The 13,488-nt window shown below is 31.4% G+C and overlaps 3 protein-coding genes and 1 pseudogene across 4 annotated transcripts, besides 6 other annotated features; all 4 read left to right on the top strand.

Annotated features, from left to right (window-relative positions):
* Nucleotides 1-5,114: part of a mobile genetic element that runs on past the window's edge.
* Nucleotides 2,097-3,669, top strand: TVAGG3_0238870 (annotated as a pseudogene). Its single transcript has one exon. A coding segment is annotated over exon 1 (1,573 nt).
* Nucleotides 3,923-4,156, top strand: TVAGG3_0238860 (kinase C-related family; the record flags this gene model as incomplete). Its single annotated transcript, XM_051227608.1, has 1 exon — nt 3,923-4,156. The coding sequence occupies one exon, from the start codon at nt 3,923-3,925 to the stop codon at nt 4,154-4,156; it is 234 nt and encodes a 77-aa protein (XP_051112594.1).
* Nucleotides 4,436-5,114: a terminal%2Cinverted (terminal inverted repeat of Maverick-1C transposon ID:TVAGG3_0238850).
* Nucleotides 5,115-5,657: a mobile genetic element.
* Nucleotides 5,627-5,657: a terminal%2Cinverted (terminal inverted repeat of rnd_1_family_319/TvMULE1 transposon ID:TVAGG3_0238840).
* Nucleotides 5,658-7,834: 2,177 nt separating this feature from the next.
* Nucleotides 7,835-8,041: a mobile genetic element.
* A 1,170-nt stretch (nt 8,042-9,211) lies between these two features.
* Nucleotides 9,212-10,823, top strand: TVAGG3_0238820 (QUEUOSINE SALVAGE protein family; the record flags this gene model as incomplete). Its single annotated transcript, XM_001305866.1, has 1 exon — nt 9,671-10,780. The coding sequence occupies one exon, from the start codon at nt 9,671-9,673 to the stop codon at nt 10,778-10,780; it is 1,110 nt and encodes a 369-aa protein (XP_001305867.1).
* Nucleotides 10,824-11,718: 895 nt separating this feature from the next.
* Nucleotides 11,719-12,867, top strand: TVAGG3_0238810 (spectrin binding; the record flags this gene model as incomplete). The annotated part of the gene is made up of 1 exon (XM_001305867.1): nt 11,719-12,867. One exon carries the CDS (start codon nt 11,719-11,721, stop codon nt 12,865-12,867), a length of 1,149 nt encoding a protein of 382 aa, XP_001305868.1.
* Nucleotides 12,868-13,413: 546 nt separating this feature from the next.
* Nucleotides 13,414-13,488: part of a mobile genetic element that runs on past the window's edge.

Raw genomic sequence — 13,488 nt, 5'->3', positions numbered from 1 at the left:
ATAGCGACTTTGCAGAAATAACACCTGGAAAACAAAGTTTAGCTTATAAAAGTATTTTCTGTGGAAAGAAGACCTACATAGACTTACTCACTAACGATTTAAATGAAGTTGCATTTCACTGCAGAATGAAAGGCGTGAAGCAAGATGTTATTGCTTTAACCGCTAATGAAATGTTTCCTGAAGCTATACAATGCTATTACAATGAAGATAAGAACATTCACATACCTGTTGGAACATATGACAAAGACTCTGAGTTCAGTTTAATGAAACTTTACAAAGCACTTCATGATGGTCAAGAGATTGCATTCGACTTATGTAAGTCATGTCAACCTTGCTTTGCTGAAAAGTTCAACTTTTCAATAACGACTAAAACAAGCTTTATTCGTAAGTTGAAGTTCTGAGGTCATTTATTTTTGTCAGCAATGAGGTCATTCGTGATAAAAATAAAGCTAGCGTAGATTTTACAATACTGCGATGGTAGAGTTTAAGAGTTGTGCTTCAATGTAGAGACAGTCCTTCCCATCTGGAGGCAAGAACACTGGACATTTATGGTCATGAGTGGAGTACATGTCTATCCAAAACTCACGATTGAAGCCAGTTAATTTATAGTATTTAGGGTTAGGAAGTGGTGAAGTTCTTGTATGACCAATGAACTCATTTTCAACGCCTTTGGCTATATTAGAGTAAAGTATTGCTTGCTTTCTATCCAAATGCCAGGTGTTACAATCTTTGAAAATTCATTTTTCCTCGGAAGCATTGCATCATAATTGAAAACATTCTTAAAATCATCACTTGGTTCGGAGATTTGAAATCTTATACGTAATGGATTTTCTTTCTTTTTAGCGACTTCATTGAATGGTGAGAATACAATGAATTGACAGTCATGAGTTCCATCTTCATTTTCATTAAATTCATAATGAAAGTCTATAAGTTGTGGCTGACTACCTTCTTCTTTCAGTTGTGCAAGAAACTCACGTAAAGGCTGTAAAGTTTGTACTTCAATGTTGAACTTTTTCTCGAACATCTCATTAAATGAAATCATACATTGTTGCAATGTTGTATCGTCTTTAAAGTATTTGTATATGTGAATGTTTTGGGCGCTTAAAGACTGTTCGTCATTTTCTATCTCGACTTGAAGTATAAAGTCAACCTTTCTGAAAGCACGTGTTATATACATAGATGTTATGCCAATGTACTTCTCTTCATTTATGTTCACAATCCAGTCTGTTGGAAACTTAAACGTTACTCTGTTCCCCTTTATTTTGACGTCAGGGTTTTCACTACTGAACGCAACAGTTAAAGGTATTTGTCTATACATTTAATTCGGATAAAATAAACCATTTACTCTTTCTTTGCTTCAGCTTCTTTAGCTTTTGCTTCTTCTCTAGCTTTTTTCGCCAGCAAACGTGGGTTCTTCTGTCTTCCAGCAGCTAATGCAGCAAGTTGTTTTTCACTAAGTTTTCTCTTTGGTCTCTCTGGCTTTTGTTCTTGTTTTTGTTCCTTCAGTTCGGATAAAATTTGCTCACGAATTTCTTTTCTTCAATGCTTCAACATCTATGACCCCCTGGGTCTTGTCCGTAGGACTTGTCTGAGTCATTTGACTGCAGATAAAAAACAAATTAAAACTTTAACCGATGTAAAATGAGCTTGTCAAAATCAGAGCGAGAGTCTATTATATTAAATGACGCAAGAGGAATACAACATCCTTTCTATTATGTAAGTCAGAGTAAAGATGGTAAAATATACGTAAGAAAAAGAAAGGTTCCATTAGCGAATGCAGAGAGTGACAACATTAAGGTGCATAGCACCGAGGGTGAAGCCCATATAAAACCTTCTATTCAAACTGAAAAGTCAATAGAACAAGAAGAAAAGAAGCCAGATGTTCTTTCAATAACGAACCAAGAGCTTATTGCAAAGTTCGTGAATTTCATTGAAAAACAAACCGAGTCAAAGAATCCTGACCACCAGTGAAAGAAGTTGAGACAAAAGAGAATGTACAGTTCATTGAAAATGTCAAGAAACAACTTCCACCACGAATGCCAAGAAGAAGAGTGAGAATAATGAAGTAAATAGATATTTTTATCCGAAGTAAATACATGCAGAACGAACAGTTAAACGAATTTACTCCAGCAGAGCATATTCATCAGATTCGCTCATATTTCGATATCATAGACAATGCAGTTCAAATTGGTGACACTAATAGAAAATATTCTGACGTAAAGATTCCATCACAACCTGGAACTGCTAAAGATAACACATGGGTAACATTCAATCTCTCACCTCCTGGTGAAAATATGTTGGACCTTTACAATACATTCATTACGTATAAAATGGAAGGTCAATTTATTGCAGATAAAGAAATTGGTTCAGGTTCCAATAAAACAAACCCACCAGGATTTTGGATTGGTTTCGATGACGCTTTCTATGCAGTTGCTGGATATCAAATCCTTGCAAATGGTCGTATCGTATATTCTCAAGACAACGCAAGAGAAGAAGCATATATAACTTCAAACTCACAAACTACCGAACAAATAAAGAAAGTAGATGTTTTCTCAAAGACTCGACATGAAGATGTATGGAGTCATTCGGGAACATGCAGAACAGGACAAATTGTTAGTGGTCCAATTACAGCAGGAAAATCATTTGATTTTAAGCTTCGTTTAAGAATTCCTGTTAGAAGATTCCTTCCATTAGAAGCTATAAGATTTATTCCTGCATTTGCTGGTAACATTCAGCTTAAAGTAAAGTTCAGTAGCGACGCCTTACAATGCACATCTATATCTGTAAATGATATCATTGCTTTCAATCCAACTCTTAAAGTTGCATTTGCTTCAGATTCAAATCCACCGACAAATAAATTTGTTCCATGGAATGAACCATTCACTATGATAACGAAGGCAGTAGAAGCTAGTGGAACAGTTACTATTACAACTGTAAACCAGCAACTATTTCGAACAAAGATGGATTTTAATGAATGTTTCATTCATCCAAAGTCATTCTCTTTAGACCCTAACATTTATACAGAACTTGTAGAACATTATACAAACGAGGCTTTATGTTTTCCTGTTAAAGTTATGGATTGGATTCCTATGGACGGTTCATTCTCAAAGAATACAGATAGTTCAAGTGCAACATTTACAGCAGCTTATACGCCTATTAATGTTAAAAGTATTTGGGCACTATTTAGAAAGAAAGACAACTATTATGTTAATTTTGAGAACCCTAAGTTTAAATATCTTCAGCTTTCCATGGGAGCTTATGGAAATATGCCTGCAGAACCTGAAAAATCATATGGACCTGTATTTTATGAAATGGTTGCGAACGCCTGCAATACAAACAATGATATGATAGGATTTAATGAAGATGTTATGAGGTCATTGGTGGATGATGGTAGTGTGGAACATAAATGGGATAGCTATGACAACACACATTTCTTATGTGGTTTTCCAACAGAAGTGGACTTTTGCTTCCAACAAGGTCAAACATCTACTGCTCCAATAACATACAAATTGTCTGTTAAAGGACCTATTGAACTAGCAACTGAAAACGTACCAAAGCCACTTATTGGATTTATGAGGGATTGTTGCTTTGCCATTCAGGTGCGTGCTAATGGCATCCCATAATAAGATTAGATGACTATAACTTAGCACGGACGACAGTGAGGAATAAAGGATGAACATTTATTTTTAAAGCTTATAAATGAGTTCTTCATCAAGCTCTCGCGAACCTTCACCATCTATGAAACAAACTTTACCAAACGATTATGGAGCACCTATTGAATATTTCTTACGAGCTGCACAATGGCAAAGAGCAGTCTCACCAAGGTTAGGTGTTCCACCAGCTCCTGTCAAAAATAGCATTTGGTCAAGTCCTTATATAAAATGGTCTCCCACTAGGTTTGCTAGCTACAGCAGGAGCAGTAATGATGTTGAAAAGAAATAAAGCAAATGTTATAAATAATACTGAAATAGCTGAAGTTAAACAAACTCCAACACCTTCGCCAAAACCAACGCCTTCACAAGCAAAACCTTCAATAACTCCTGAACCTATGGAAGTACAAACTCCTGTTCAAAAGTCAACTCCTAAACCGACTCCAACATTTAAACCAGAACCTACTCCTCAAATAAATCGTAAAACTCCTGCGTTTCCTTACTGAAAAAATAACGTTATTTTTATTTAATATTAAAATTTTTATTTGATTGAAATGACGACTAAAGTCACTGAAGCAATGAAACAAAAGTTTTTGGTAGAATACATTAAATCAGGAACTATTCCAGAAGGTTTTTACATTCATACTATGAAGGATGGTAGAGTTCAGTTTAGAAAGATAAAGCAACCATTAGATAGAGAAGGTATTTTGAGAAAGATTAAACTTCATGAGGACAACATTGCTGAACTTAAGAAGAAGTTAGAAGAGTTGGAGAAAGCAGACGACAGTGAGTTATAAAGCAATGAATTCAACAGGTTAGAAAAGAGGTTAGATATCGGGTTAGATCTAACCTTCTACCCTAAATTTATTTTTGTGCTATGTTTTCATACGTGTGAGGGTGGTGATATCATTAATTTTTAAGTTTACTGAAATTTTTTATTTGGATGTAAATGACAGAACAAAAGCAACTCATTCGAATTCCACAGTATAACAAACATACATTTAAACATTTATTCTTCCTTCCTGAGCATAACATGTTCTTTCAAATACATCCGAGACCAGTTGACTTTTCATTGACTGTGTATAAAGATAGAAATAGTTATATCATTAAACCATACGATGACGAAGGTAAGTTATGTAAATTGTACGTTAAGAAGTTAGAGAAAGTTTATGGCTTCAAGTATGACTACAATAGGGTTAACACTGATGATGAAGATATTGAGGAAAATTTATGAGAACATTAGTGAAGTCGTTAGTGAGAACGATAGTGAGAACGTTTATTTTTTACATTAGTGAGTTCGTTAGTGAAGTGAAGTGGTTGGCGGCTTTGTAAATATTTAAGGTTAAGTTAGTGTTGTCGTTTGTGTTGTAAAATACACGTTAACGGTTTTGTAAAGTGTCAAATTCACAAGTATTGGGTAAAGTGGAACGCAGTGCCACCATACCCAAGACTTGTATACTAACTCCATTTTCATGAGTCTTTACAAGCTCCATGCAAAATTGGCAGTTAGGACAACGAAACTTTTTTCCTTGCTCAAAATTTAATGGATAAAAAGAATTATATGAATCTTTTGCAATAAATATAGCAGCTTCTGTAGGATCTGTAAATTTTAATTTGCTATATCTTTCCTTGAGAATTGGAATTGGGGGATTTTCAGGTATTTCCATTCTATATTTCAATTTTTTACGGGAATTCAATTCATTTTGAATTAAATCCAGCATATCAGCTCCATCTCCTTTTTCTTCATCAACAATAGCTTGGATGGATACTGATATAGTTTGATTCTCTTCCACTATTGTCGGTTCGCTTTCCGACATGAGATAAAATTGAAGGTTTAACGTACTTTTGATACTCTGAGTTAAAAAAAGATTTTCTTAACATAATTTGATTTATTGGTCCTTAAAAAATTCTGATTCAAAATTGAATTGAATCGAACGAGTTTTCCTTTTGAGTCATTTCAAATATTCATGAGAAAGAAAAAAATTCTAGCAATTTCAAATATTTTTGATTTGATTGAATTCAAAAGTGTCACAAATATTCAATGAGAAAGAGAAAAGAGATCGAATATGTTGTTTCTGAGCGAATAGTCAAGCAATATTTCGTTAAGTACAAAGATCAGCATCCGGAAAAAAATAAATGGGTATATCAAAATGAGATTCCGCAAGAAATATTTGAAAAATATCTAGAAACGAAGAAAACAGAAAATATTGATGAAATGTTACGCTGTACTCGAATTGTTCATGTTGTTGATCAAGATAAAAAAGAATTTTATCTTGAATTTTCAAAAAAAAATCAAATTCATCACATATTAAACAAGAATCTAGATGAAGAACATCAAAAGGCTTATATAGATTATCTTGAAAGTTTACTCAAACTTGAAATAAAAAATAAAAATTAAATTAACCCTCGTTAGGATATCGTTGCAAATAAAGATCTGTTTCTCAGAAAGATCCTGATTTTCTGATAAATATTCTGTTGTAACTTCTACAAGGTTTAAGATATGAAAAACATTTTTGAATATTTCATCGCTATCAAATCTGCGGAAACATCTGGAATATAATTTCAAATATTTGAATTCTCAATTGCATAATTAATTAAAAATTCATGTGAATTTAAAAAATCGGTAGATGAAATTTGCATGGGTATAAGAGGAAGTACACAATAATACCCCTGAACTACAGGAAAAGCTTAAATCCTTAGGGATATCCAAAATAAATCTTAATAAAGAAGATTCGTCTTGAAAATTAGCTTCCGAAAGTTCTATTTCAGTCGGAGCTGGAAGATTCCGATCATTTATGAATCTCGAAACGACAGAAAATTTGTATTGTTTATATTTCATTATTCGAAATGATAAACTTCAAAATCTAAAATTTATTTTTTTACAATATATTTCATCCTATTGTCAAGGCTAAATTTTTCACCGGAAGTGTATCAAAAATTGATAAGATTTACGGTGATCTAATTATGACAATTCAATGCATCTCGTGATATAACGCAGATATAAACACAACTGATATTGCATAACTAATAATTGAGTCAAATAACTAAATTCTGTGTTATATTTTACACATATTTCTTCAATTTTGTAATAAATGGATGTTTAACACTAATTTTTAAAGGACTTCGACTTTAGCATCACATAAATATGTTATTTTCTATATTAAAACGTAATTTTGGTGGTCTTAGAATAGAAAAATATGCAATATTCGTGGAGATAATGAGGGTTCTTAAACATGTTCTTAAAAATAAATAAAATAATACAAATCTTTATTCAATCTTTTGATATTGTTGGTCCTCTCTTTGTGAAAATACTTAACTTCAAAGAGTATTATGTTTTACCTAGTGAGGACCTTAAGTTTGCAAAAACATAATAAAAGTAAAATAAAAAAGATCGGATTTATCACAAAACTTTGAGTATTATAGGATTTAATATATTTTCTTAGTAGATTATATGATTTAGTTTCTTAAAATCTAAAGTATTTCTTGAGGAAAATATAAATTGAAATTCAAAAAGTAAAAAAAATGTAAACAAATCAAATTTTAAATGGATCAAATGTTGATTTTTCATTCGTTTTCTCATTATCGAAAAAAATTTGGAAAGCTAAGAAGTCAATAACAAGTTATATAATACAACAAAACCCACATCGGATATGTTTTCATCAAATAGTCTCCTAGATTTGTTATGAAATTAAAATATCATGATATTTTAAGGGCTTTTGATTTCAATATTAGAATTATTCAGTTATGTCGTGCTAATATCAATTGTTTTATACAATTAATCGTTTACAAGCTGCAAAAATCGAACAATAATTTGACTTTGTAAAAAAGTGCGTCATTTTTATTCGTTATACTTACAAAATGTAAACATTACGAGAAACATTTACCTTTGTAAATGTAACAAGTAAATACATCAGATTTAAATTGTAAATGTAGTTTATCTCTCTCATCTCCTTTTTAAAAGGTATTACATACATACGAACGCATGGGTCACTCAATAATTAGCGTGATAATAATTGAGGATAGACTGTAATCGTAATTTTATTTTTGGACTTATATTTCGACATTTTGAAGTCGCTTGAAAGTCTTGCAAATAATTAAATTTGGAAAATTTGACCTAAGTCTGCATTATTTTGATGACTTAAACAATTCTATAAATCTGTTTTCCTAAAAATTTAAAAAGATATAATTTCAATTTCCCTAAATTTATGTAATTCATATATCACCAAAATATTTGGACTGCATTTCGTTTGTCTGCACCTAATTAAAGTCTAAATACCAATTAATTTTGGAGTTGCATTGCTTTTAATGTAAAAATGCACGTTTAGAAAAAGACGATAACGATTAAATTACAAAATCGATAACGACGACGATTAAATTACAAAATCGATAACCTCTTTATCAACTCTGTTTTCTCCACGACGGCCTATTTTTGTTTCTGTCTGATTAAGTATGATGCAATTTGGGCAGTTTTTATCTGGCTTTGTAGATATTCGAATCAAAAATGCTATCTGGTTCTTTAAACTCGACATAATATGATTAAAATACTTTTCTTCTCAAAATGAAAATTTTAAAAGAATTTGTTAAATTCTTAATCTAGAATATGTATTTGAAGCAATTAATTTAAGTTTTCTATTTGAATAGTTTTTATTTATTTTTTTTATTTGAACGTATGATCAAGCATACATAAAGCATGAGATAATATAATTATATCACATTGAAATTATTGAATATTCTAGATGTCTTTTGAATGCCTTTACAATTAATTGGTTGAATTATAGAATTTATTGAATGATTATTCAAAAATTGTATGTGCAAAAGAATATTTTCATCTCTCTCAGAAAACTTCAATAGTTATTTGTTCCATCTCCGTCCAATAAATTAATGGCTGAAGCTTCTAATAACTATTTAGTGATATAATTTTTAGAATTATAGCGTTGATTTCTAAATCATGTTTTTCTCCATCGTTCTGGCAATAAATAATTAATTCATTTGCATTATTATGTAGTTATTTTTCCATTCGCTGAGTTTCAGAAGGCTGTTATATCATGGGATTCGAAATGAATTTCGAAACATAATAGAATCACTCAATTTATAAAGAAATAATCACATAATCAGCTAATTAACATACCTTATAAGGAAATTTAGGGGAGTCGCGCTGCAATTGTCATGCAGGGAAAATTTTGAGTGGTCTTGATTGACAAAACGATTAAAAATGTCAAAAATTGATTGATATATCTTTCCAGGGCTACTGGTACAAATTCAATGGCGCTTATCATTGATAAAAACGTTTGTTGTTGAATCAAGTTTGTAACTATCCTTAATTTTACTGCAATATACTCACATTTCACAATATTTCAAATTTAATTCAGTGATATCTATATTTAATATAGAGTTCAATTCAAAAGTAGTTCAGTCTGTGTAGATGGGTGTGTAATGATAGAAAAGGCATAGTATAAATATTTATATTAACATTTGAGCCTCTATGACTTATATTTATATGCGTTCAATCTCCCTATGTATTTTATTAAAAAGCCTTCAATGTGTCATTGCAACAGAACATAGCCATCTATACTTTCTCAATGCATATTGATTCGGATGAATTTTCTTCGGGCTGATTATATTTTGAATTTCAGTAAATGTCGTTAAAAGCCATTCACAGTAATAAGATAGCTTCAAAAATGATTAAAGCAATGAATTATGTTTTCAGAAGCATATATTAAAAAATTATTGTTTTTTTATGATAGAAGACTGATCTACTTCTTGTACTGAATCATCTCGTGTAGATATATAAGTGAATTCATTAGATAATTCGTGGGGAAAATATAACTCAAGATTGTATTAGTCTATTTTCTCCAAACTCAAACATCTACATATATACGCTATGTATAATCTCTAGCCAGAGTTTCATGCCAAAATTTTGGTTGGAATGAAGTGATTGTACTTTTATATTGTTAAAATCTTGTGTCAATTTTTTTGTCTCAAAAAATTTGTAATGTTTACATTATCATTTATTTGTTTTTATGTCTTCTCACTGTGCAGAAACATCCCCCAACAACAATTCTGTTCCAGAAAGCCAAAGTAATACAACCAGATCTGATGCACAAGCTCAAAATTCAAATATTTTTATCGAAAATAGAGTTATTGAATCTGCAGAGTTTATCTCTCAAAATTCAAAGCATGTTAAGCTCGGAACAGATGATGAATATAAGAAAGCGGCCGTGATTGTTGAAGATCTTGCCAAGAAATGGCGTGCAGAATCATGGTCAGATTTTCCATTACATCCTTCCGAACTATCAGATCCAGAAAAGAAGGCCGCTTACGTTTTCCTTATAGATACAATGAACTATGCATTCTGGACTGAAACAGGACACAAGCCATACACAGTAAGTTACAATGGGAAGCCATATACCGGCTATTGGTCACTTTGCGCAGCAATTAAGAATGCAGTGCTCAAGGATGAAAAGATCTTAGATGCTGAATTCTGGGCTAAAGCAACAGTTGAAGATTGGGGCAAAATTTTTACTTCAGAAACCGAAACACCGTGCCCATTTTTAGAATGGAGACAAAAGACCATCTCAGAAGCAGGCAGATATCTTATTAATAACTTCGAAGGCAGCACATACAAAATGATAAAATCCTGCAACAAATCTGCTGTTGCATTAGCAGAATTAGTTCGTGCAAACCTTGACTCATACAAAGACCAATACGAATACCATGGTAGAACAGTCTACTTCCTGAAGAGAGCCCAAATTTTTGCTGCAGATCTCTATTTTGCCTTTGCTGCTGACAATAACTATGTTGCAGAGGCTTGCTCGTTTACAGATATCAACAAACTAACAATGTTTGCTGACTACAGAGTTCCACAAGCTTTGAATTACCTTAATTTGATTCATTACGATGACTACCTTATGAATGAGCTCAAAGAAAGACCACACTTCCCACCAGGATCAGAATTAGAGTGCGAAATTCGTGGATGTTCTATAGCAGCTGTTGAAAAATTAAAGAAATTTATTTCTTATCCAAAAATTACATCAGTTCTTATTGATTTTGTCCTTTGGCCGTATGCAAAGGAGAATACCGAACTAATGGCTCATATCCCAATTCATCAAACAAGAAGTGTTTTCTATTAAAATTAATAAAAATTTTTTATAAACAGTACTTTAACTATTGTTATCACAATCTCATTATAAGATCTAACAATTTTTCCCCAATTCGAAAAATATCTTTAATTAATTGGGCAAAGATAAGATCTAACGATCATTACATTTAATTCAAAAAGTGTTTCTTCAAAATGATATCAGAAAACAGCTTAATCAACTATTCTATATCTTTGGAACTTAGGGGTCTATTTTCTCTTGATGGAATAAATAACGTAGCACATTTTTCTGGGTCCAGTCTACAATATAAAACCGATTGTAAATTTTGTAGACTATTCAAAATTCCCCAAAAATTCATCATTTGCAATATTTCAAATATAAGTGTTCCTATGGACAACTATTTTAAATAATACGCAGGACCCTCAAGAAAATGTGGGACCCAAAAAAATGTGCAACGTTATTTCTATGCATAAGCATGGCTATACAATATTCATATCATTATCTATCTATCGTTTCATATATCAAAAAGAAGAGATTGCTAAATAGAATTTTCACACAGAACCGGCTGATCAAGATTTTTCAAAATGACTGAGAGTTCAAAAATGAATTTCCACGAGTTAATGTCATTATACAAAGAATTCAATGACACATTCGACGAATTGTATAGACTAAGAACCAACAATGAAGAAATGCTAGACAAAATATGTAATGATATCAAAATTCATTTAATAAATACAAAATATCTCCGGCCATCCGATATACTAATTATATTGGAATACCTATCGAGATTCAATAATCGTTATCTAAAGTCATATTGGTACATATTCAAAAAGATTTATGAAGAATATCGTCCGGATCATATTAATAACTTCTTATTTGGATTTGACTATTTTGTTTATAAAGAATATGGCATTTGGTAAGATGAAGCGAATAAACAATTTTTAGAAAAAGCTGAATCCAAAAACTTTACAATGAGAGCTGTTAAACCAGATACCATTTTCGAATCAATAATGAACGATGACATAGTGGCATTTACATCATTCACAGAAAGAGAAGATTTTGATAAAAATGATGTTCTTGTTTCTCCTTTCATAATTAAGGGAATACGATACTCATTACTTGAAGTTTGTTGTTATTATGGTGCGACAAAATGTTTTTCTTTCTTAAGAGAAAAATTTGATTCAGAAATAACAAAAAGATGCCTCCTATTTTCAATTCTTAGTGGAAATCATAGTCTTGTAAAAGAATGTCTAAAAGTTGTTGAACCAGATGATGAATGCATGCGGTATGCAATATTATCACATAATATTGCTTTTGTTACATTTTTGATGATAGAATACAAATTAACCATAAATTTATTTTATTGTGGTTGTTATCATAATCTTCAAGCATTCTTTGTTTATTTGGATCAAACAAATGATATCAAGGAATGCTTTCTTTATTCACCATTTTTCAATATTCCATCCCTTTGCCAATATTTCCTTGATCATGGTGCAAGTATTAATGATAGAGACAATGCACTTAATAAAACAGCTCTTCATGTTGCGGCCTGTGTAAATGCAGTAGAAACAGCAAAATTCCTTATTGCAAATGGTGCGATTGTCAATATAAAAGATAATAATGGAATGACGCCTCTACAATTTGCAGCAAGGCATAATTCTAAAGAAATGATTGAGCTTTTGATAGCGAACGGAGCAATCATATCTGATCGAAATAATGAAAATAAATCTGCTCTTTATTTGTCAACAGAGAATGATGCTGGCGATGCTGCAGAAGCCCTTATATTACATGGCGCAAATGTTAATGATTCATATAATTATGGAGAAACGGTTCTTCATGTTGCAGCAGATTTAAATAAATGGAATATAGTATCTGTTTTGGTTTCTCATGGTGCAATCATTAACGCTAAAGAGTATAAAAATGAATCAACTGCACTTCATAAAGCTGCAATGAAAGGTAATACTTATATTGTGAAAATTCTTCTTTCACATGGTGCTGATGTTAATTCAAAAGATTCTTATCGGAAAACAGCACTTGATTATGCAAAAGAAAACGGCAATGAGAAAATTGAAAAACTTTTAATATCGCACGGCGCAATCCCCAATTCAATGGATAATTAAAATTTTTCAAATAATGATTATTTCTATAATAAACAATATTTATTCTAAAAAATTAATTTAACATTATTTTTTCATGTAATTGCGCGTCAATATTGAAAATGATTAGGAAATGGACAAACAGCTCTAATACTACAAAGATAAATTGCAAACTTCAACATTGTATTAAATTTCATATATTATGCATTAAATTTTAAACTCACCAGCAGCTCTAATGACATCAGTATATAGTGATTTTAACAAAAAAGCATAACAACCATAGAAGGAACTATATAATGTTTTATAATAGCTTTTTAATGAGCAAAAATATGAACTCTTCACCTTAGAATTTTTGACATAAAGATAGGATAGTCAAAAAATTGAGAGAATGTCAGATAGTGCGACCTTAAGCTTTTACTTTGAATTTGCCAATGAATGCAATTAAAAACTCTAATTTTCATTATGGCTAAGCTTCAAATTGCTATATAATGGCGAGTATTATATACCTTTACATTCAAAAGTAAGTAGAATATTAGTTAAAAAATCATACAAAATTTTAATGAAAGTTTTTAAGAGTGCGCTTACGCCCCTATGACATGGCTTTCAATTCATATGTTTAAGGTTAATTTTCAATGACGCTTCACG

The sequence above is a fragment of the Trichomonas vaginalis genome, chromosome IV, assembly GCF_026262505.1.
Source record: "Trichomonas vaginalis G3 chromosome IV, whole genome shotgun sequence".
Lineage (NCBI taxonomy): Eukaryota > Parabasalia > Trichomonadida > Trichomonadidae > Trichomonas > Trichomonas vaginalis.
This window is presented reverse-complemented; position numbering and strand designations above follow the sequence as displayed.